The sequence below is a fragment of the Mercenaria mercenaria genome, chromosome 14 (genome assembly GCF_021730395.1).
Source record: "Mercenaria mercenaria strain notata chromosome 14, MADL_Memer_1, whole genome shotgun sequence".
NCBI classification, from domain to species: Eukaryota; Metazoa; Mollusca; class Bivalvia; order Venerida; family Veneridae; genus Mercenaria; species Mercenaria mercenaria.
The window spans coordinates 20,437,234-20,463,891 of record NC_069374.1 but is presented as its reverse complement, the minus strand read 5'-3'; the positions used below and the strand labels follow the sequence as shown (position 1 = coordinate 20,463,891).

The following is a 26,658-nucleotide window of genomic DNA, read 5'->3' as shown; positions in this document are numbered from 1 at the left end:
CCGTCCGTGTGTCCGAAACGATCTTTGTCCGGAGCATAACTCCAAAAGTACTGGAGGGATTTTCTTCAAACTTCATACACTGATAGAACACATTGGGAGGAAGTAAAGTGTGCAAGAACAATAACTCTACCTTGCCTATATTTTGAGTTATTCACCTTTATATTATTTTCTTAAAAAAGTTTGTCCTGAGCATAACTTCAAAAGTACTGAAGGGATTTTCTTCAAACTTCATACAATGATAGAACATATTGGGAGAAAGTGCAGTGTGCAGGAACAATAACTCTACCTTGCCTGTTTTTTTAGTAATTCCCCTTTATCTTTTCTTAAAAAAAATTGTCCGGAGCATAACTCCAAAAGTACTAGAGGGATTTTCTTCAAACTTCATACACTGATAGAACACATTGGGAGAAAGTGCACTTTGCAAGAACAATAACTCTACCTTGCTATTTTTTGAGTTATTCCCCTTTATCATATTTTCTTAAAAAAATTTGTCCGGAGCATATCTTTTTCATGCATGGAGGGATTTTGATATATCTTGGCATAAATGTTCACCACCATGAGGCGGAGTGTCATGCGCAAGAACCAGGTCCCTAGGTCTAAGGTCAAGGTCACACTTAGAGATCAAAGGATACAAGAATGAAAACCTTGTCCGGAGCATTTCTTCTTCATGCATAGAGGGATTTTGATATAACTTGGCACAAATGTTCACCACCACGAGACAGAGTGTCATGCGCAAGATCCAGGTCCCTAGGTCTAAGGTCAAAGTCATACTTAGAGGCCAAAGGTCAGATACAAGAATGACTTTGTCCGAAGCATTTCTTCTTCATGCATGGAGGGATTTTGATGTAACTTGGCACAATTATACACCATCATGAGACGAAGTGTCATGCGCAGTTCCCTTCTTTAGAATTACTTCCCTTTATTGTTACTTTAAATAGCTTTTACTGTAACTTTTTCATTACTAGTCGTAGGGAAAAATCGAGACCACTTTTCTTAGTACAACATGCATGCTACATCCAATTTTGAGGTGTATTTTGACCAATCTCTACCTGGTAAAGATTTTTGTGTGGACTTTCAATTTTTTTTTTTTTTTTTTAAGATTAACTTCCCTTAGTTGTTACTATAAATAACTTATATTGTAACATTTTTATAATTGACCATAGGGAAAAAACAAGACCACTTTTCTGTGGTACAACATGGATGTTACTTTCCAATTTTAGGTGTATTTTAAGATATCTCTACCTGGTAAAGAGTTTTTTTTTGTGTACTTCGAAAAACAAATGACTTACAATGATTACTAAACAACCACAAAATTAAAATTCCATTTGCAAATACAGCTGCTAGAGAAAGAAATTTGCTGTGACGGGCGTATATTGTGACATTCTGGCACTCTTGTTCCCTGTTAGCTTCCCATTCTTTCTTTTTACAGTAGCCATATAGAAAAACATCATAGCTATACTGTTCATGAAAATTAATAAAATTTAGCAGTAAACCACCTCACCACTGACTTATACTTTCTTCCACATCTTTAAAACTCCTGATGTGGACCACAACTAAACGGTTCTTCAAAGCTTTCCCCAACATCAATACTTTCAGACACTAACTTGCCAGGAACTTTAGCCTTCAATTATAATATGCCCGGCGGGGGGATTGGCCATGTCTAACATGGCTCTTGTTATCATTTCGGATTTTCGGCGAGTGGGTATCTCACAACGTTCCTCAAGTTACAGGACAAATGACGACGATTTCAGACGGTGCCGACGGCGCCGATAATAATTCATCTACGGGATCAAAGGCAATTGAGGCTTTAGTGTTGTGCATAATAATCGTGTTTAGTGTTATCGGTAATACTTCACTCTGGATTTGTGGTGTTAAGGTCTCGGTCCTTGAGGACAGTCACCAATATGTTCATCCTAGGTCTTTCTGCGGCAGGAAATATTTCCATTTTACTTTTTTTACCGACTTAGACAGTTTAGTCATATTTGCAATTCAAACTACTCAAACGAAATACATGAATTCTTACTTCCTTATTTAATGAACATACCATCAAAGAAATTTTCATAAAAGTTTTTAAACAGCAAGATAATTGATATTCTATCCCGTCAACAAATATTTAATCTCATGTAACGGAAACACTGAAATGTGTGTTTAAAATTAATTTTTTGACAATTACGTGCAATGCATATAGTTTTAGTTTTAAACGAAACTGAATACATGTAATGAGACACCCGAAAAGGCATCGTAGTAATGGTAATGTAATTGTCAACGCGCTTATTGACGGTTATGTACTTTTTGATATACGTGAGAACAAGGTTTTCCTGTTTTCAACCAGCTGTATATTTATGCCTCCCTTCGAAGAAGGAGGGGTATATTGTTTTGCAGAAGTCGGTCGGTCTGTCGGTCGGTCGGTCTGTCGGAATGTAGACCAATCCGTTTCCGGATGATAACTCAAGAACGCTTGGGCCTAGGATCATGAAAATTGATAGGGAGGTTGGTCATCACCAGCAGATGATCCCTATTGATTTTGAAGTCTGTATGTCAAAGGTCAAGGTCACAGTGACCCTGAATAGTAAAACGGTTTCCGGATGATAACTGAAGAACACTTGGGCCTAGGATTATGAAAGTTGATAGGAAGTTTGGTAATGACCAGCAGATGACCCCTATTGATTTTGAAGTCTGTATGTTAAAGGTCAAGGTCACAGTGACCCTGAACATTAAAACGGTTTCCGGATGATAACTCAAGAACGCTTAGGTCTAGGGTCATGAAAGTTGATAAGGAGGTTGGTCATGACCAGCAGATGACCCCTATTGATTTTTAGGTCAGTATGTCAAAGGTCAAGGTCACAGTGACCTGGAACAGTAAAATGGTTTCCAGGCAATAACTCTAGAACGCTTGGGCCTAGTGTCAGGAAAATTGACAGTTAGGTTGGCCATGACCAGCAGATAACCCCTGATGATTTTGAGGTCATTAGGTCAAAGGTCAAGGTCACATTGGCCAGGAACAGTTAAAACGGTTTCTGATCTTCTTGTCCAAAACCATAGGGCCTAGGGCTTTGATATTTGGTATGTAGCAAAATCTAGTGGTCCTCTACCAAGATTGATCAGATTATTTCCCTGGGGTCAAATATGGCTCCACCCCGGGGATCACATGGTTTATATAGACTTATATAGGAAAACATTTTGAAAAACCTTTTGTCCAAAACCAGAGGGCCTAGGGCTTTGATATTTTGTATATGACATCATCTAGTGGTCCTCTACTAAGATTGTTCAAATTATTCCCCTAGGGTCAAATATGGCTCCGCCCTGGGGGTCACATGGTTTACATAGACTTGTATAGGGAAAATCTTTGAAAATCTTCTTGTCCAAACCACAAAGACTATGGCTTTGATATTTTGTAATGTAGCATCATTTAGTGTTTCTCTACCAAGTTTGTTCAAATTACCCATCTAGGGTCAAATATGGCCCCGCCAGGGGTCATATGGTTCATATAGACTTATATAGGGAAAAAACTTAGAACCTTCCTGTCCATAAATTACATCATTCAAATTTGGACCACATGTATAGTTCTGAGTGGCAAGATGAACCTTGACATGAGTTGACCTTGATCTTGACCTAGTGACCTACTTTCACATTTCTGTAGCTACAGCCTTCAAATTTGGACCACATGCATAGGTTTTTGTATCGAAAAAAACTTTGACCTTGTTATTGACCTAGTGACCTACTTTCCAATTTTTGAAGGTACAGGCTTCAAATTTGGACCACATGCATAATTTTTTGTTCCAAATTAAAATTTGACCTTGATTTTGACCTAGTGACCTACTTTCACATTTCTCAAGCTACAGCCTTCAAATTTGAACCACAAGCATAATTTTGTGTACTGAAATGGACTTTGATCTTGAGATTGACCTAGTGACCTACTTTCACATTTCTGAAGGTACAGGCTTCAAATTTGGACCACTTGCATAGTTTTGTGTTCCGAAATAAAATTTGACCTTGATTTTGACCATATTGACCTACTTTCACATTTCTCAAGCTACAGCCTTCAAATTTGAACCACATGCATAGTTTTGTGTACCGAAATGAACTTTGACCTTGAGATTGACATAGTGACCTACTTTCACATTTCTGAAGCTACAGGCTTCAAATTTGGACCGCATGCATATTTTTGTGTTCTGAATTGAAATTTGACATTGATTTTTACCTATTACCTACTTTCACACTTCTCAAGCTACAGCCTTCAGATTTGAAGCATATGCATAGTTCTGTCTACAGAAATGATCTTTGATCTTGAAATTAATCTAGTGACCTGTTTTCACATTTCTCAAGCCACAGCTTTCAAATCTGGACCACATAAACATTGTTTTCTACTGAAATGAAATTTGACATTGATTTTGACCTTGAGCTAGTCTTGAAATTTGGAACATTCAAAAATGGCTCAGTGGATGGCGCCAAGATCACTCTGTAATCTCTCGTTAGGTTAATAGGTTACAGGTCAAGGTCAGATTAAACCAGAATGGTAGAACTTTTGTTTACAGTGAGCATATAATTTCTGTTCCTTGTGCAGTTACTGAATGCATCAAGGGGGGGATTTCGTGTTCGACGAGCTCTTGTTCACTTGTGGACAATCCAAACGTTTTTACAAAATACTTATTGCAGAATATAAGACCATCCATTAAGCTCGTAAAGGAGTTATATACAGGTGTTTTAATGAAAGAAATAAAGGTCATTATTCTTTTATTAACGTAAATTTCAATTTTTATTATACTTATTAACTGCAGTTTTAATATGCAGTTTATCTATTTATTCACTATTTTGTTATTTCAATTCAGTTCATTCTTTATTACATAATAAGGCCTCCGGTCCATACACAAGAGAAATACAGAACATGTAATATCTAATTACATGTGTGAAGCAAAGGTCATTTACATTTAATAAACGTGTACTAGACCCTACACTTCACACATACCAAATTCTGCAACATTCACCTATTGTAGGGCTAACACGGAAATTGCAAGTTATATAATAACTAAGCATTGTAACGCATTACACATTTCGTCTTTCATTTTAGATGACTTACTGACATTCGGCTGACGTTAGTTGTCGGTCAAGTACGTTTGTTTTCTTTTTCATCCAAACAAATGTATTTGGTATAGAACGACTTTTTGCTTTAGTGATTAACTTAATGATGAATAAAATGTAATACTTCAATCGAAATAAACATGGTGGAGTTTATGAAATAGTCACAAAGGGGCAAGAAAATTCTAATTTTTTCAAAAATGATGTTAGCAGCAGTATGCTTCATGCTGTGTCTTGCAGAAACAGGTTGTAAATATCAGCTCATCTTTGTCCCCACTTCTATCCATGCTATAGGAACAGGAATATCCAGGACCTGTGAAATCTGTTTATTTTTAATAAAAGATGACAGTTTTGAGTCGGACAATTTTGATAATGGAATAAGTATAATATATTTTGTTTTTCGTTATTAATGACGATTATACTTGTAAATAGTCCTTAGAATAAGCATTTTTATCTAAAACTGACAGCATGAAACGATTTCCCAGGCTCTAAGTGATGGCCAGGGCAAAATTCTAACCTGAGGGTCCTCCAAGTAGTTTCAGCTCAACATTAAAAAACCGTTAATGATCATTTAGTCACTTCTAGGCTTATTATGCTCTAGAAGCCTATTTTGCTCTGGTTAAAAGAACTCAGTACATAACTTTATAGTTGTTAGGCTTACTTTGTATCTAAATTTACAGAAACATTTTGTATTGTACATACTTTGCCAGCACGTCTTTTATTCGCACTGTTATGCAACTCTGAAAAAATGGAAGGATTAGGAGGAAGGTTTACTACACATTTTACTGGTTTAATTCCAATGTGGTGTTTTTGCAACTGACTTTTCCAAATCTGTGCTCCCTTTTGTTCCTTTCTGCGTCCGTTTCTTTCTCGTTATCTAATATTTTATTTTGTTCATGTATATTAAGTGTAACGCTAATCATGTACACATCCATACAATCACTGATATGGGAGTTTTGTTTGTGGAGGACGTTCTTTCTTCGAACGTAGCTTTTCTTAATGAATATTCATCCTTGAGATTTTTTTGTCTAGCCTCATGTTCTGAAAATACTCTCAAAAAGTGAAAATGCAACATCCATCCTTTAGGACAGTCTAAGCATAACCTTTGTGACATGAGCATCTGGCGCCTTTATTGTAATTCATTTGACTACCACCTTAGAAACTCGTATTTATTACATTTCGATATACAGAAATTCGATCATCAGTAAGGAATACCAAATATCCGTAAAAGTCTTGATACTGTAAATTGATTAATAAATTGTCCAAGATTTTAAGTTTGATAAGTTTTAAGTTTTTTACGTTGCAAAACACTTTGTGTGTGATGTTGACACGATTACAAACATTTACGTGTAACGTAACATATGAGGTTTTCTGTATTACAGTATACATCTGGTGACTCCATCATTTCATAACAATTGAATGTCAGTGGGAAACATAAGTCAGTTACTTCCTTTGATTATGTCTGAGAAGTAACTTGGTCCTTGGAAATTGGATGTAAACGTGACAAAATTCGTTCAGGAAGTTTGGTTTTTACATCTATTTTTTATAGAGATCTTTTAAATGTCTCATCGGTTTGCAATACAGTGACAAAGTGTCGATGTGGTCAGTTGTATATATTTTAATACACATGAATCGAATATCTGTAACGTACATTTCCGTTCTAATAAATTCTGACCGATCGGTTAGATAGGTAGGTAGGTAGGTAGGTAGGTGGATTGGTACGTCTATTGCTAAAATAGTTTGCCTATGAATCCAATCAGGAGGTAGCTAGCATTATTTCTTCTTACACACACTGCAACGAAAGATGCAATATTGATTTAATAACGCATGCAACTCTCATAAACACATGTTGACATTGGTTCTACTTAATGGGAAGGGACGGATGACTGACCGCCTTAGGATTATCTTAAAACAAGCTCTAAATTTAAGAAAGGCGAAAGCACCAAACTTCTTATTTGACTGCATTTAACTATATAATTCAGACATACGGTGATTCATTAAATTGTACTATGGTAACACTGATATCTGCAGAATTAAAAAGTAAAATCAACTAAAAAGGAAGTATCTATAGGACATATTTGCATATTGACAACAGTACAATAGTAAATATATGAAAACGACAATACCGATTTTAACTTGATTGAGGAAAACGGATCAACATCAGAAAAAGTCATTAACGAAGTTCGGTTGTTGTATTTTGAAAAGGATAGGATTATATTTTGCGTACGATAGGATGACTTGCATGGCTCAACAATTGAATAGTGTCACTGTAACCACTTTTCATCAGATTATTTTATATACGCTGTTGGAGTTTAATCTTGTGTCAGTTCAAGTGATCAGTTTGCGAGCATGTCTAATAGGAAGTGGAGATATGTATAATATATTGCGCAGTACATTTAAAAAGATGCAGTTTATGTCACGTATAACATTTGGTAATCGAATAAATTGATGCTAAGGTCACTTTTGGAAAATGGTGAAGCACGTTAGCTATAAAAAAGCACGTTGTTTGCATATACGACTTGTAAAATATGTTATATTAGTGAACAGTTCATAAATGTCGAAAACATAGCTGTTTTGTGATATTAAAATGCTATTTAATATTAGTGAAATAAAAGCAGATTTAATCAATGGACATCTCTTACGATGATGAATTATTACAATCGGGATTATCAGTGGAAGTCTACTCGAATGACATAAGTGTATGCATCTCTCGCTGTTTAAACTGTTATCACATGAGTTAAGTTTTACAAATGACGTCGATTCCTTATGGTGCCGACGGCACCGATGATAGTATATCGGCAGGATCAAAGGCGATTGGGGCTTTAGTGTTGTGTATAATTATCGGGTTTAGTGTTATCGGCAATACTTCACTTTGGATTGTAGTGTTAAGGTCTCGGTCTTTGAGAACAGTCACTAACATGTTTATCCTAGGTCTTTCTGCAGCAGGTAATATTTTGTTTCTTTTTTACATTAGTTTAATTTATGTTAACATTTAAGTACTCAAACGGAAGCAAGTGACGCATGATGTAAATAACAAGAAAAGGCAATAAAACATATCAAACAAGAAACATATTGTTCTATCTCAACGAAATTTATCATCTCAGTCATGTAATGCAAACAATTTACCTTAAATTTATGTTAGGGATATGAACTTAATATAAATCAGATTTAAGGTAATCGAAATTTGCATGAAATGTGACACAGGAGTAGGACTAACCTTGATGTCAAATGTTTTAGTCCCTTTTTCGGCTTTGCTGCATTTCGCCAGTGGTCTTTAGCATTACTTCTAGTCAAATATAGTAAATGAATGCATATCATAAATATCATTATTACATATATATATGCGAACAAAACAAAATCATCATACATTTCACATAAAAAGAAATGCAATGGGATTTTATGAATGTAATAAATTAAATATCTGGCTATAATAGTCCAATTTAATGCGATAATGCTTATCATAATTTTATAATAGAGTATCTACTTACAATCATTAACAACCAACTGATCCATGTCTACAATAAGTGAAATTAGACGTACGGAAATAAAGCGATGAAATAAAATGCCTATAACCTCTGCAATAAATGTCGTTTTAAAGTTTTCTCTTAACCTTATGGTTACAAAAATGTTGATCAAGCACATTTATCCTTCAAAACGAAAAGGACTCCCAGGGAGTAATTAAATTATGTAACTGAATTCTGTCTATATGGTCAGTTAAATGTTCGTATTTGTTAGATATAAAAAGGTTTCTATCAATGTTTTGATGATATTTTTCTTGTTTTCTTATAAGACATTTCCTAACCATGCATTTAGAAAAAAAACGTCTTTTTTATCCATCTCGATATAAAAGAAGTACTTAAAAGAAGTACTAACTTCATGACTAAAAAATTGTTGAAAACACACACACACTAACTTCATGACCTGCGTGTTCCGTGTACCTTACGTCAAATTATTTTGGACATATTAACTGTAACGTTCTATTTTTCCGAACTAGTGAGAACGTGTTGTCGTCGGTAAAATACGTTTTTACTTTTATCTTAAACAGGCAGGGACTTCCTAACACTCTCTGTTACATTGTTTAAATGCGCCAATATCATCAGTTTCAACACATAACAAGACAATCGATTTTTAAAATTAAATCGTGCCATCAGAAGACTGGTACATAATTTTGAAATAACTATATTTTTGAGATATCAGTTTTATCTTGTTTCGGAACGGTACAGTATGTTTTTCATAATTGTTGGATTTTTAACTTTGTGACATTTACCATATGTCTAACCTTATGTACTTTAATAATTACGTTAACATTCCGTTCACCTGTTAAAGATGTTCTACTTATTTACTAAAGATTTTGCTTGTACTATCTTGTCTGTTTTAATTCCGTTTTCCGGTTGTGTAAGAAAAAAAGTTTTTAAAAGACATGCACTTGTTGACGTATAACTGCAACGCCCTACCTTAAGGCAGACAGTGGGAAATCATTAACTTTTTCCGTTGGCATGAGATTCCGTTGTTTTGGCTAAATCGACTGCGTCTAGGGGTTATGAGCAAACATCTTCAGTGAGTGAGAAAATAGCAAAGAATACATTTGCACTTTTACTTAGTTTGATTTTTTTAACCTGAAAAGATATTTTGTGATCATCATAGGTCACAATATGCTAAATGGTTGACCACCCTTTTGTGTTTAATCAACATACTTTTATACATCGTCGTATACAACCTGACCTTTTCAAAACTTTTTCTAAACTTTCTGCCAGTATTGCATTATTGTTTGGTATTACTGTTATATTTTTTTCTATTGATTTGTAGTGTAAGTGATGCCTCTTTTGAAACTTTGTGTATATATCAAAATTGTCATGCCCGAGAGTGCCCGAAATTGGAAATAAAAAATATTCTGTTCTATTCTATTCTATTCTCTATTCTATTCTATTCTATTCAGTTCTAGATCATGATACTATTGAAGAGAAGGCAGTTGTGCATGATATATTATGCGAATATTCACATTGACAACGTGGATACAAACTACCAATATTTATCAATTTATTATATCATTGGACGATGAAATGTAAAAAAAAAAATGTTGTTATGAATGCATGAATTCGTTTCTGAATTAAATTCGATAAAGAAAACTTACAAAGATATTGAAGCAAAACGTTTTAATCTCTGGGTCAACCGAGATTATCACCTTGAAGAACAAAGTCTGTCTATCTAATAACATCCCTTCTATTTGTTATGATGAACTTTACGTTTTACGGAAATATCATTTTATGTATTTTTTTAGGAAAACGTGCGACTGTGCTTGAATCAGTTGATTTAATTTACAGTCGTGTTTGTAAACTTTAAGTGATTCTTATAAATGTTTCCGAAGTATCTAAGTAGAAGAAGCACGAGCAAGTTGCAAACTTACGATACAGAAAAGTAAGGATGTTGCTTTTTCTCCAAGATGCTTATCCTGAATTTATAAATTTGGGGAATCGTATAAATTACAAGATCAGATCTTTACTCGTGTGAATATGTTTGACAAACGAAGTATTTAATAATCAAATTCGTATAGGGCTCTGTATGTTAGCAATTTGGTAAGGTAATGACAGTCAATCAATATGAAAATGGTCTATAATTTTGGCGTTTCTTAATATTTGTAATGTTCATTGGTCGTAACAAACACTGTCATGGTAAAACATGGTTATGTCTGTAGACTGGACCAAATATGTGTATCAACTTTTAGCAGTGATGTTATAACAATGTGACATCATTCTGACACTATTACGTCCAGAACACTTACAGCTACCGACTAATCGTTATATATAGGTTGTCTATGGAAGCCCTGGAGGGATAATTGACTTCCGTACTTCCCACTTTTGACTTCTAACTTTTGCACTTCTCACTTCCAACTTCTTGCCTTCCTACTTCCTACTTCTAACTTCCGCACTTCTGACTTCTAACTTCCACACTTCTGACTGTCAAATTGGAAATCAGAAGTGCGGAAGTTAGAAGTCAAAAGTGCGAAAGTTAGAAGAAGAAAGTAAGAGGTCAAGAAGTCGGAAGAAAGAAGTGTGGAAGTTGGAAATCAGAAGTCAAAAGTCAGGAAGTTGAAAGTCAGAAGTGCGGAAGTTAGAAGTCAGAAGTGCGGAAGTTACAAGTAGGAAGTCAAGAAGTTGGAAGTGAGAATTGCAAAAGTTAGAAGACAGAAGTGGGAAGTACGGAAATAAATTGTCTCTCCAGGGCTTCCATAGTTGTCGCTTTAACGATGGGACATGTTTTCTAGCAAAAGAAGATTTTCAAGAGATATTTTCTTTCATTTGTTTTTGAGTAAATTGTATCATGTGTATTGACATTCAGCGTTTGTTTGTTGCAATGGCGGCCATTATTGATTATTGGGTCTGTTAGTGACACTACACGGAAATATGTGGGGTCAGTATGATAAATGTGGGGGCGAGGCGTTAGCCGAGTCTCCCTATTTACCTTACTGACCCACATATTTCCATGGAGGGCCACTAACAAAAAAAAAACAAAGACAAATATCAAACAAGGAATGCCACGTACCAAAAACGCAGCCTCCCCAAAACGAAACCCACAGCACGCAGACGTGCACACCACAAACACACACACACATACATGTACACGCGCTCACACACAAAGCCAACACATGAGGACAAAACGAACAAACAAAGGAACACAGTGGGGCACCGCCTTGGAACGGTCAGTGGCAAAAACACCACTAGGGAGCTTAAACCTGTTTATGGTGCGCACCCAACCTCACTCTTACCCCCACCATGTTCCAAAGACACGGGACAGTGTAAATAAAAATAATCCCCTCCAGGTGAATCTCTATCATACGTAATGGAAACAAAAAGGCATGGCATGTAAAACACAAAAATGCTAGTGTATAAATATATAAAAAGCTTTCCTTTAGAACCAAAAACGTATGTACTCAATGCCGTTTCAGAAGACAGAGCAACAAGAGAAACACCCTTAAGGGCCCGACGAAACAGGCCAGAAGACAGATATTAGAACAGTTCAGTCCTGGTAGGATTTAAAAACTGCTTATCATAGAGTCCTTCCCCTCTTCCGTCAGACACAATCAAAGACGGAAGCGTAGTGTCTAACTGTAAACCGGTTGAACACTAAACATGCGGTATGTCTCAAAACATTTGGGTCGTAACCTCTTTTAATGAAATGTTTTATAATTTTACCAAATACATTTGGAAAATTACCATGACCCAAGATCTTACGAAGTTTGTAAACCAATCCCAATAAAAACGGATTTAGAAATACCTTCTCGCAGAAGTGTCTTTAAATACTATTGAATTTTTTAAAACTAAATCAGAATTACGATAGTAAAATTTAGCAAAATATTTACGCAATTTGTAATAACGGTAGCCTTGCTGAAGAAGTTTATTTATAATATATAGATTACGTTCATTGAAATGCTTGACATGACTACACGCTCTGGCAAACCGAATTAATTGAGAAATATATACCCCATAAGATGTAGCCTGAGGTACATCCCCATCCAAATGGGGAAAAGTTACAATACTAAAATTAAAATCATCCCTGTTGTCATAAATTTTGGTATGTATAATATTGTCATAACTAGAGAGATGTAAATCTAAAAATGAAGAAGCATCAGTATCCGAATTGTTAGTTTTAATTACCTGAAGCTCCCTAGGATAAATAGTATCCACCATTTGACCAAAAAACGGATTATCCATATTAAGAATATCATCCAGATAGCGTGATGTATTGTTAAATGCAGTTATAATATCTGCCTGCGTATCTGGAGAAAGGCTCAACATAAAGTCTCTTTCATAACAATATAAAAACCCTATAACCGATTTGTTTTATCGACCACGTATTTTTAGCCAAGAACGACATGAAAATCTACTGACCCTCCACGCAAATATAGGGTGTCACCATATGACCACCTTTTATCGTAAGAAAATGCCAGAATCTTGTGGAAGGTAAAGCAATGTCAGAAAGATATTTAGACTGCAAAATTAGCATTTTCTTCATTCATTTATAACATGTCAACGTATTTTCTACAAGTTTCAACGCGGTATGTTGTTAAATGGAATTATTTGATCAAAAGTCTGAGTAATTCTGGATCACCTAAGAAAGTATGTTAACTGGTGCTTTATGCAACAGTCGTTCCTGAATCGTTTTCTTGTTAGTCAAAATATGATTCAAAAGTCGGTGGATAATAGATTTAATCAATCGATGAACGAAGAACCAGCAGGGAATATCAGGACAATCCTTATAAATTACTAGCATAACCGGTATTATTGTCAGATATATGTTATTATCTGTACCTGAATCTGTCGCTGTAACAGCTAATTATCGTTTCGGAATTTTGACAAGTAGATATCAGACAACATTCATGTAGCTTAAACACTATCCCACATATAGAATAGCAAATATATACAATTCAAACAACACTGAGTAGTTCTTTTAGTTGCATAAATAGCGATGATTTCGAGCGGTACCGACGGCGACGATGATAGTATTCCGACGGCATCAAAAGAGGTTTTAGTGTTGTGCATAATAATCGCCGTTAGTGTTATTGGCAATGCTTCTCTTTGGATTGTAGTTTTAAGGTCTCAAGCTTTGCGGACAGTTACCAATATGTTTATTCTGGGTCTTTCTGCAGCAGGTTATATATTATTTGTTCTTTTGTAATCTTACCCGTCCCTGTATATTAGTTCAAGTACTGAAACAGAACCAAAGAACACTAGCCGCCTAAATAAAAACACACTTTTAGAGAAATTGTGATAAACCGGCCTTAACAAGCTAAACTCTCACGCAACGCAAACCCTAAATTATTTTTTGTAAAATTAATATCGGGATACTTGTATACAATACAAATAAATCAGACTTAAACTAGATGAAACATGTAAGTAATGAAGCGCACGGATGTAAATGCAGGTGTTTATATGATGTATTGTCAGATTTATTTGACCTGTCAAAAAATGGACCCGGCTTTCATTATATTCTGTTCGAGCCTATATGAAGATTAACATGAAAGCCGGGAACATGTTTTGACAGGTCAATTAAATTGGACAATAATTAAGTTTGAAAAAATGAAAACATTGTAGCGGAGCTTCCCCGGTTTCTTTACTTCAGCTGTAATGCAACAGTGGTATGAAATTGACCATGCTTACAATGCAACACATAAACCACCAACTGTTGCATTAAAACGTTATGGGTATTTCAAGGGATTTAACGAATATAATAAAGATCCGAATGCAATATTCCATTTAAATGTGAAATTTAGTATCAAATGTTTATGATACTTATAATCTATAACAAACACCAAGTGTAGATTCAGCGATTTATACCAAAAATTGTAAATGATACCGGAATTAAGTGATATTATGAAATCTGTATCATCTTTGCAGTTTAACATCGGTTTATTTATGTTTTTCATTTTTTTTCATTTCATTTCATTCATAGGCCTTTTGCAAAATGCATTTTTCATTGTTTTTAACAATACTTTGTCGACTATTTGGGGATTATATGATAGTCTTTGGTATTGTTTCGACTTTATCTGTCCGACATATGTATCTGTTATGGGAAAAACGTAGTATGCAGCCAGAACAACTTTGTTGTTACATATTAATTTAAAAAGCTTGGTCCATAAAAGAGAGATAATTAGATATGCCAGCTTAGAACTTTTTGATATGATAGTAGCATGGACGTTCTGTATGTGTCTTAGTTGCAGCCGACTGAAATTCTCTGAAAGTTTGTTTTTGGATATGTCATAAACATTTTTTGGACGAAAGGTGGGGACGCTGGGCTTTTCGGTCTTCGACTTCAGTTGTAATTCACCATGGATCTGAAATTTGCTTGGAATCAAAATATTCAAAAATGTGATGAATGCATACAAATGCGTCTTGCAATGTATTAGAAATGTATATTAGTCAAACAGTTGATTTAATGAAAGTAAAAGAGTCTGATTGCAGGGTTCTAACTAAGTGCAAACATGAGTACCAAATGTTTATGTTGTGAATTGGAGGGGTGGGGGCTTCCCTTCTCTGACTTCAGCTGCTGCAATAAGTCATTCGCTTTAAAACAGAAATTTTATTAAAAAAGTCAGTCATACCACTATACAAAGAACTAAGCAGCACATTTTGAAATGTAAAATAGTTATACAGCGATTTAATGATTTAAATAAAGGGCTAAATGTAGCATTTTAATGACGCTGAAAATTACAGTATTTTTTATGACACTTATAAGTTAAATAAGCGAGAAACAAAAATATCGCACCTCTAGGGTGTCTTTGGCATGTGACTTAAATTTCGTTTGAGTTTTTCAGTCTTCACCTAACAACGTATCCTCACTACCTTAAACATTTACATAGATCTATGTATACGTGACTTAGTCTATTACGCGCTGACTTTACTGGATGCTTTGACCTTGTCGCGTTAAAGTGATTTCATTAAAAAATTTGAAAAGACAAGACATGAAGATTAACTTGAGTAAACGGAAGTTAAATTCAAAGAAAAATATCGGGGAAATTTGGAAAATATTGTTGTTCATGGAGTTATAATCGATTTCAACGAGTAATCATTTTTTTTTGTTCTAGTATATGAAAAATTTGAATTTTACATATCATGAATTAAAACAAAACGAACTTCCTGTGCACAAAGTTCACACTTCAAGTATCACAAAAGAAACCACCACACTTGAACATATTGTATGAATAATATTTTTTATACATGTCGTATACAACCTGACCTTTAAAAACTTTTTCTAAACTTTCTGCCAGTATTGCTTTAAATTGTTTGTATTACTGTTATATTTTTTTCTATTGATTTGTAGTGTAAGTGTTTGCCTCTTTTAAAACTTTGTGTATATATCAAAATTGTCATGCCCGAGAGTGCCCAAAATTTGGGAAAATTAAAAAATATTCTGTTCTATTCTATTCTATTCTCTATTTATTCTATTCTATTATGTTTAGATCATGATACTATTGAAGAGAAGGCAGTTGTGCATGATATTTTATGCGAATATTCACATTGACAACGTGGATACAAACTCCCAAATATTATCAATTTATTATATCATTGGACGATGAAATGTAAAAAAAAATGTTGTTATGAATGCATGAATTCGTTTCTAAATTTAAAATTTCGATAAAGAAAACTTACAAAGTTTTTGAAGCAAAAGGGTTTTAATCTCTGGGTCAACCGAGATTATCACCTTGAAGAACAAAGTCTGTCTATTAAAACACCCCTTCTATTGTTATGTGAACTTTACGTTTTACGGAAATATCATTTTATGTATTTTTAGGAAAACGTGCGACTGTGCTTGAATCAGTTGATTTAATTTACAGTGTGTTTGTAAACTTTAGTGATTCTTATAAATGTTTCCAAAGTATCTAAGTAGAAGAAGCACGAGCAAGTTGCAAACTTACGATACGAAAAGAAAGGATGTTGCTTTTTCTCCAAGATGCTTATCCTGAATTTATAAATTTGGGAATCGTATAAATTACAAGATCAGATCTTTCTGTGTGAATATGTTGACAAACGAAGTATTTAATAATCAAATTCGTATAGGGCTCTGTATGTTAGCAATTTGGTAAGGTAATGACAGTCAATCAATATGAAAAAGGTCTATAATTTTGGCTTTCTTAATATTTGTAATGTTCATTGGTCGTAACAAAAAACTGTCATGGTAAAAATGGTTATGTCTGTGACTGGACCAATATGTGTATCAACTTTTAGCAGTGATGTTATAACAATGTGACATCATTCTGACACTATTACGGTCCAGAACACTTACAGCTACCGACTAATCGTTATATATAGGTTGTCTATGGAAGCCCTGGAGGGATAATTGACTTCCGTACTTTCCCCCTTTTGACTTCTAACTTTTGCACTTTTTCACTTCCAACTTCTTGCCTTCCTACTTCCTACTTTCTAACTTCCGCACTTCTGACTTCTACTTCCACACTTCTGCTGTCATTGGAATCAGAAGTGCGGAAGTTAGAAGTCAAAAGTGCGAAAGTTAGAAGAAGAAAGTAAGAGGTCAAAAAGTCGGAAGAAAGAAGTGTGGAAGTTGGAAATCAGAAGTCAAAAGTCAGGAAGTTGAAAGTCAGAAGTGCGGAAGTTAGAAGTCAGAAGTGCGGAAGTTACAAGTAGGAAGTCAAGAAGTTGGAAGTGAGAATTGCAAAAGTTAGAAGACAGAAGTGGGAAGTACGGAAATAAATTGTCTCTCCAGGGCTTCCATAGTTGTCGCTTTAACGATGGGACATGTTTTCTAGCAAAAGAAGATTTTCAAGAGATATTTTCTTTCATTTGTTTTTGAGTAAATTGTATCATGTGTATTGACATTCAGCGTTTGTTTGTTGCAATGGCGGCCATTATTGATTATTGGGTCTGTTAGTGACACTACACGGAAATATGTGGGGTCAGTATGATAAATGTGGGGGCGAGGCGTTAGCCGAGTCTCCCTATTTACCTTACTGACCCACATATTTCCATGGAGGGCCACTAACAAAAAAAAAACAAAGACAAATATCAAACAGGAATGCCACGTACCAAAAACGCAGCCTCCCCAAAACGAAACCCACAGCACGCAGACGTGCACACCACAAACACACACACACATACATGTACACGCGCTCACACACAAAGCAACACATGAGGACAAAACGAACAAACAAAGGAACACAGTGGGGCACCGCCTTGGAACGGTCAGTGGCAAAAACACCACTAGGGAGCTTAAACCTGTTTATGGTGCGCACCCAACCTCACTCTTACCCCCACCATGTTCCAAAGACACGGGACAGTGTAAATAAAAATAATCCCCTCCAGGTGAATCTCTATCATACGTAATGGAAACAAAAAGGCATGGCATGTAAAACACAAAAATGCTAGTGATAAATATATAAAAAGCTTTCCTTTAGAACCAAAAACGTATGTACTCAATGCCGTTTCAGAAGACAGAGCAACAAGAGAAACACCCTTAAGGGCCCGACGAAACAGGCCAGAAGACAGATATTAGAACAGTTCAGTCCTGGTAGGATTTAAAAACTGCTTATCATAGAGTCCTTCCCCTCTTCCGTCAGACACAATCAAAGACGGAAGCGTAGTGTCTAACTGTAAACGGTTGAACACTAAACATGCGGTATGTCTCAAAACATTTGGGTCGTAACCTCTTTTAATGAAACGTTTTATAATTTTACCAAATACATTTGGAAAATTACCATGACCCAAGATCTTACGAAGTTTGTAAACCAATCCCAATAAAAACGGATTTAGAAATACCTTCTCGCAGAAGTGTCTTTAAATACTATTGAATTTTTTAAAACTAAATCAGAATTACGATAGTAAAATTTAGCAAAATATTTACGCAATTTGTAAAACGGTAGCCTTGCTGAAGAAGTTTATTTATAATTATGATTACGTTCATTGAAATGCTTGACATGACTACACGCTCTGGCAAACCGAATTAATTGAGAAATATATACCCCATAAGATGTAGCCTGAGGTACATCCCCATCCAAATGGGGAAAAGTTACAATACTAAAATTAAAATCATCCCTGTTGTCATAAATTTTGGTATGTATAATATTGTCATAAATAGAGAGATGTAAATCTAAAAATGAAGAAGCATCAGTATCCGAATTGTTAGTTTTAATTACCTGAAGCTCCCTAGGATAAATAGTATCCACCATTTGACCAAAAAACGGATTATCCATATTAAGAATATCATCCAGATAGCGTGATGTATTGTTAAATGCAGTTATAATATCTGCCTGCGTATCTGGAGAAAGGCTCAACATAAAGTCTCTTTCATAACAATATAAAAACCCTATAACCGATTTGTTTTATCGACCACGTATTTTTAGCCAAGAACGACATGAAAATCTACTGACCATCCACGCAAATATAGGGTGTCACCATATGACCACCTTTTATCGTAAGAAAATGCCAGAATCTTGTGGAAGGTAAAGCAATGTCAGAAAGATATTTAGACTGCAAAATTAGCATTTTCTTCATTCATTTATAACATGTCAACGTATTTTCTACAAGTTTCAACGCGGTATGTTGTTAAATGGAATTATTTGATCAAAAGTCTGAGTAATTCTGGATCACCTAAGAAAATATGTTAACTGGTGCTTTATGCAACAGTCGTTCCTGAATCGTTTTCTTGTTAGTCAAAATATGATTCAAAAGTCGGTGGATAATAGATTTAATCAATCGATGAACGAAGAACCAGCAGGGAATATCAGGACAATCCTTATAAATTACTAGCATAACCGGTATTATTGTCAGATATATGTTATTATCTGTACCTGAATCTGTCGCTGTAACAGCTAATTATCGTTTCGGAATTTTGACAAGTAGATATCAGACAACATTCATGTAGCTTAAACACTATCCCACATATAGAATAGCAAATATATACAATTCAAACAACACTGAGTAGTTCTTTTAGTTGCATAAATAGCGATGATTTCGAGCGGTACCGACGGCGACGATGATAGTATTCCGACGGCATCAAAAGAGGTTTTAGTGTTGTGCATAATAATCGCCGTTAGTGTTATTGGCAATGCTTCTCTTTGGATTGTAGTTTTAAGGTCTCAAGCTTTGCGGACAGTTACCAATATGTTTATTCTGGGTCTTTCTGCAGCAGGTTATATATTATTTGTTCTTTTGTAATCTTACCCGTCCCTGTATATTAGTTCAAGTACTGAAACAGAACCAAAGAACACTAGCCGCCTAAATAAAAACACACTTTTAGAGAAATTGTGATAAACCGGCCTTAACAAGCTAAACTCTCACGCAACGCAAACCCTAAATTATTTTTGTAAAATTAATATTCGGAATACTTGTATACAATACAAATAAATCAGACTTAAACTAGATGAAACATGTAAGTAATGAAGCGCACGGATGTAAATGCAGGTGTTTATATGATGTATTGTCAGATTTATTTGACCTGTCAAAAAATGGACCCGGCTTTCGTTATATTCTGTTCGAGCCTATATGAAGATTAACATGAAAGCCGGGGACATGTTTTGACAGGTCAATTAAATTGGACAATAATTAAGTTTGAAAAAATGAAAACATTGTAGCGGAGCTTCCCCGGTTTCTTTACTTCAGCTGTAATGCAACAGTGGTATGAAATTGACCATGCTTACAATGCAACACATAAACCACCAACTGTTGCATTAAAACGTTATGGGTATTTCAAGGGATTTAACGAATATAATAAAGATCCGAATACAATATTCCATTTAAATGTGAAATTTAGTATCAAATGTTTATGATACTTATAATCTATAACAAACACCAAGTGTAGATTCAGCGATTTATACCAAAAATTGTAAATGATACCGGAATTAAGTGATATTATGAAATCTGTATCATCTTTGCAGTTTAACATCGGTTTATTTATGTTTTTCATTTTTTTCATTTCATTTCATTCATAGGCCTTTTGCAAAATGCATTTTTCATTGTTTTTAACAATGCTTTGTCGACTATTTGGGGATTATATGATAGTCTTTGGTATTGTTTCGATTTATCTGTCCGACATATGTATCTGTTATGGAAAAACGTAGTATGCAGACAGAACAACTTTGTTGTTACATATTAACTTAAAAAGCTTGGTCCATAAAAGAGAGATAATTAGATATGCCAGCTTAGAACTTTTTGATATGATAGTAGCATGGACGTTCTGTATGTGTCTTAGTTGCAGCCGACTGAAATTCTCTGAAAGTTTGTTTTTGGATATGTCATAAACATTTTTTGGACGAAAGGTGGGGACGCGGGGCTTTTCGGTCTTCGACTTCAGTTGTAATTCACCATGGATCTGAAATTTGCTTGGAATCAAAATATTCAAAAATGTGATGAATGCATACAAATGCGTCTTGCAATGTATTAGAAATGTATATTAGTCAAACAGTTGATTTAATGAAAGTAAAAGAGTCTGATTGCAGGGTTCTAACTAAGTGCAAACATGAGTACCAAATGTTTATGTTGTGAATTGGAGGGGTGGGGGCTTCCCTTCTCTGACTTCAGCTGCTGCAATAAGTCATTCGCTTTAAAACAGAAATTTTATTAAAAAAGTCAGTCATACCACTATACAAAGAACTAAGCAGCACATTTTGAAATGTAAAATAGTTATACAGCGATTTAATGATTTAAATAAAGGGCTGAATGTAGCATTTTAATGACGCCTGAAAATTACAGTATTTTTTATGACACTTATAAGTTAAATAAGCGAGAAAACAAAAATATCGCACCTCTAGGGTGTCTTTGGCATGTGACTTAAATTTCGTTTGAGTTTTTCAGTCTTCACCTAACAACGTATCCTCACTACCTTAAACATTTACATAGATCTATGTATACGTGACTTAGTCTATTACGCGCTGACTTTACTGGATGCTTTGACCTTGTCGCGTTAAAGTGATTTCATTAAAAAATTTGAAAAGACAAGACATGAAGATTAACTTGAGTAAACGGAAGTTAAATTCAAAGAAAAATATCGGGGAAATTTGGAAAATATTGTTGTTCATGGAGTTATAATCGATTTCAACGAGTAATCATTTTTTTTTGTTCTAGTATATGAAAAATTTGAATTTTACATATCATGAATTAAAACAAAACGAACTTCCTGTGCACAAAGTTCACACTTCAAGTATCACAAAAGAAACCACCACACTTGAACATATTGTATGAATAATATTATGCAAACAACAATATATTTGCATACAAGTCGCAAGAATTAAACACTTGCCATATATTATGGATGAGGATGAGGATTAGACTATGTAAAAAGATTTTGATCTAATATACTATAGTACATATATAACGGATTCTTTTGACGTCAGATGAGACGGGTACTTAAAAAGATACTTTCAAAAGAAAATGTAATCACTATAAACGATCAATTTTGTGATTTATGGCCTGATGAATACACTGAATATTCAAATAAAATACAAATTTCCTTTTTATATGTATCGTTTCTAAAGCAAAAATTGAGTCTCATTATATATTTTACTACGTACTGTACTGTAGAGGTTTACCCTATGTTTGTTTGTATTGTGTTTTAAATTATCTGTGGGAGTGCTGCAGAAAACTCGACCTTTATGCAATGCATTTTACAGAGGGTAAGAAAGTTCATCACAATTCCTGCAGAAAATGATTATATATTTTGAAATGCTCATCATTGCGTTTTTTCGGCGACGCCGTCTAAATTCGTTTTCGTTACCTATGCCACGTGACTTCAGCTTGCAAATCAAACTACTTGATAACGCATTATAGATAATTTATCAAAATGGAAGATTTATGCAACACTCTGCCTGACTGGACGAGAGTGTCAATTTCTTTCACTCTGTTGATTGTGCTACGCTGAGTGAAATGTAGACAAAGCGTTTATCCTAAACGACGCTGTTCACAGTTTTAAAGCTAACTTTGGCTCAGTATATTTAGCAAGAATATTGATATATCTCAAAATGATAAGTAAGTTTAATAAATATGATAAAAACCTGTTCAAATACCAACATATATCAAATTAAAGAAAGAGCTGAATACGGTCTGGGTATCACATGAATAAGGGTGTGATAAGAGTCTTTTATGTAGAGAAGTGCTTTTTAAAAGATTTTCCTTGTTACAATTGTCGTCTGTATATGAAAAGGTTTCTTACTTTTGTGACTTATTCGGATTGCATCTTGAAATGAGTACTTGTTTGCTTTGATATATTTGTTATAAATTATGTAACTGATTTATTATATATGAATATTTTTCTTTAGTATGGTATGCAAATATTGAACTCAGCTGAAATTTGTTTTATTATATATATGCTATATAATGACTGAATCTCATTACACTGAAATGAAGGTACGCTGCATACAGTTTATCTATGTGATATGACTACGGTCAAACTTTGCTTATGAAACAGAAATATTGAAATAATTACAATTTTATGTTTTGCTTGACCTTCACTTTTTTATAGGTGTGACGTCATTGTCCAAAGATTCAGGAATAGCGAATATGCTATTTGTTAAAGCGGGATCAGTTGGCCTATTTTAGAAATAAATAAAAATAATAAATAAATAAATCCTTTAATTGATTTTTTCTCATGTATTCTAATCAAACTTGATTTGTAGCATCTTTATTAGGCCCGCAGCCAACTTTGTTCAGCTGAGACATTTGACCCCTTTTAGGGGCTGCTAGAGGTAAAACTAGAATTAATGCCTTTATACAGCGTCTAAAGCATCTGGAGCATCATTATAAGGTCCTCTTCCAAATTTATTTATATAGGAACTTGGGCCCTATTAGGGACCACTATAGCTAAAAGTAGATATGCCTTTCTTCGCATTAACCACTAAAATGTAATGGATTTTTATCAAACTCGATGTGTAACAATATCGTAAGGTCTCCTGCTATTTTGTTACAAATGGGGATAGGGACCAATTTAGCTAAAATATAAACACGTTTAATGACCTCTTCTCATGAACCCCTTCATGAATCTTCATCAAACTACTGCTGTAAGGAGTCTAAGGATAAACGAAACAAAATTGCAACCCTACGAAACCTTTGCGAAAAATTAAAAGAGAACGATTTAAATTGTTAAAGTGCGGTGTTTAGTTTTGCAATATGAAAAATGTTAGATGAAAGATGAATGTTAGATGAAAAATTCATAAACTTCTTTCCTTATTACAATTCGCCGACCATCATTTTTAAAGATATTTCTTGTTTATTTGAGCAGCGGTAGCGTTAAAAATATGTCATCCACTTTTCTTTCAAAAATACAATAATTACCACTGGAAAACCACTCCCTAATTCTAGTACACTTAAACATATAGCTCATGATCAGGAATTACATGTAGAAGACCCTGTCAATCAGTTGGAGGTAAAGAGAATTTTTGTCTGAAACTGAGATAATAATCTCTCGTGGGCATTACCTCCTAATGACAAAAACGCCGTCAAAGGCTGCAAAAGGCGCTTTTCCGACCCTGAGCTCTTGAATTGCACTAACACACGTAAAGATGAAGTTAACGCTCGGCAAACAGAACAAGATATCTACACCATTCAAAATATGAAAGTAATTTTCTAACGGCAAAGAAATCACCAAACCCCGTTTATAACTATCGAACGACAGCACTGTTGGAATAGTTGTACTCCACGTAAATACATAAACGTACCATTTTATCTTTGAAATCGGAATTATTATTTTCTTACATAATTCACTAAGTATAATATGAAATAAGGCACTGCCTCAGTCGGGAATCGATCCGACTTCAACTCATCCCATAACATTTGAAAAGAACTGTCTCTAGTAATTCGATTCGGTATATGGCATGTTACCGTAGAGGGATCGATCCCGATTTTCGTCTCTACGCGTAGGATCAATTCCCTATCAATTTAAAGGTAGGTTTTGGAATAAAAACAACATTGCTCATATTGTATTGTATTACAGGTAATTTCTCTTGGATAGGCGCATCCTCAGGAGAGGTATATTTATTTATATGAACTGTGCTCACCAGGTGCTTTTATTTACAAGTGCACACTACGTGTATATATACCATATGTCCATATTTGTACAGATGTGCAAGACGTTGCGGTTCGGACAAGTTATGTAGACGCTTATTAGGCACAAGTAAAAAGCGTATTCTTCCAAAAAATCCGAAGTCAGACGCTCTGTGCACGTGCCAGAAGTACACAGTTTTTAATTCGATAGTATATATCTCATTCGGTATATCGCATGTTACCGAAGAGGGATCGATTCCCTACAACAGACCCGTTATTGTAACTTTTAGACCTAACAAAACCTAGTGACCTACCTATTTTTCGGTGCAAAAATAAAACAAAAATGAACTGCCATCGCTGACTTCCGAACCTATACTAGAAAATATCTCTTGAACATAAACAGTATGCTTTACCTCTGATCTAATTTGTAAATGATACTAAAACAAGAAATACTTAGATTTTGACATGTTACAAAAAAAACAACAACAAAAAAACAACAATTATAAATATGAATTGAAGTCCCTATGTTTGTACACATCACGTTATCGTTGGGGCATGGTATGACTTTTAACAGACCCGTTATTGTAACTTTTAGACCTAACAAAGCCTAGTGACCTACCTATTTTTCGGTGCAAAAATAAAACAAAAATGAACTGCCGTCGCTGAATTCCGAACCCATACTAGAAAAGTTCTCTTGAATATAAACAGTATGCTTTACCTCTGAGCTAATTTGTAATTGATACTAAAACAAGAAATACTTAGATTTTGACATGTTACAAAAAAAAAAACAATTATAAATATGAATTGAATTCCCTATGTTTGTACACATCACGTTATCGTTGGGGCATGGTATGACTTATAGCAGTCTTTAACAGCGATAACGATATTTGATAATGTTTTTCTGAACTGTCTCTAAGACTAGATAATACTTATATCTTAATATATCTTATTTGCGTATTGTAATATGTAAATTATAAAATTATAATGTTTAGTACGTGAGTGTCCTCGCAAATAATAAAACTACCTAAAATGTTATCGCACATGGTAAAAAGGTAAACATTAAGTTTGAGTTTTATATTCGTACTTACCTAAAAAGTCACATAAATTTGAAAAAGGATACATAAATTACTCATAAGTGTGGATCAAATTCTGTATTTAGGAAAGGCAACCTCAAAATAATTATAAACTTCTTCGTTAAAATTATTTTTACAAATGTTTTGTCCAATATCATTTCAAAAAGTAGTACTTAATAGGTTCTTAATTGACAGAGTCTTATTTGATAAAACTTAATCCGACAAGACACGAGATTTTTTTTTTACAATTCGTCACAATAGGATGACGACATGACAACAGACATAATTAGCTGTTGGGGAAGAAATGAAGTAACCCTGACATGACCTTGTAAGTCACGTAAGGTATCTACAGGATACCGTAAGATCAGCGAATAAATATACAAAAAAAACAAACAGTTTTAATTGATGTACTTAATAACACCGTACTCAACGAATCGTCAAAGATTTTACCTAATGCTTCTACATTTAACTGATTCTACATTTTTACTATTTATTATTTATAAAGAAAAATGGCAGAGAAACAGAGTAAAAAAAGTACATTGTATATATAAAATAATTGACAGTGTCTTTAATTTTCAGTCCAAAACAAGAGCACTACTACATGTAAGGTATGCCTATCTCAATTCTTTTTCGTTTAAAGATAGCGGGGTAAATAACAGTTAGTTGCAATGACTTCTGCAATGTGTAGCAATATGAATATTTTAGAAATATGATTTTTTGTGAAAAACATAGAACCTATAATGCTAAACTTAGCAGCGGAATTTTTTTTTAGATAATTTTCAACTGGTGTTACGCAACCAACAAAACAAAAATATCTGTTAGATCTTTCTCTATTTTGCAACGTCTTTAATTCAAGTCGATTTTTCACGTAATATCGGAGTGTTTATCTGATAACAAAACAACATTCTTTTATAGCGACGATGTATGTCTGCGTCAAAAATTTGTTAAAATGTTTGTCTTCCTGTACGACACACAGTTAAGTAAACAGAAGTCTTTACTGTATGTTGTACTTTTCATGAGACGTCATTTTA

At 34.3% G+C, this 26,658-nt stretch overlaps 1 protein-coding gene across 4 annotated transcripts in view; it reads left to right on the top strand.

Annotated features, from left to right (window-relative positions):
* LOC123526518 (tyramine receptor Ser-2-like) overlaps positions 1-26,658 on the top strand; it is an 88,401-nt gene that overhangs the window by 28,310 nt on the left and 33,433 nt on the right. The window contains exon 1 of one of the 4 annotated variants that reach the window (XM_045305703.2): positions 7,414-8,022. The exons of the other annotated variants lie outside the window; for them this stretch is intronic. Coding sequence (XP_045161638.2) covers positions 7,827-8,022 — 196 coding nt within the window. The 5' untranslated portion in view covers positions 7,414-7,826. Of the gene's footprint in view, positions 1-7,413; positions 8,023-26,658 lie in introns of those variants that run through there. 4 annotated transcript variants of the gene reach the window in all.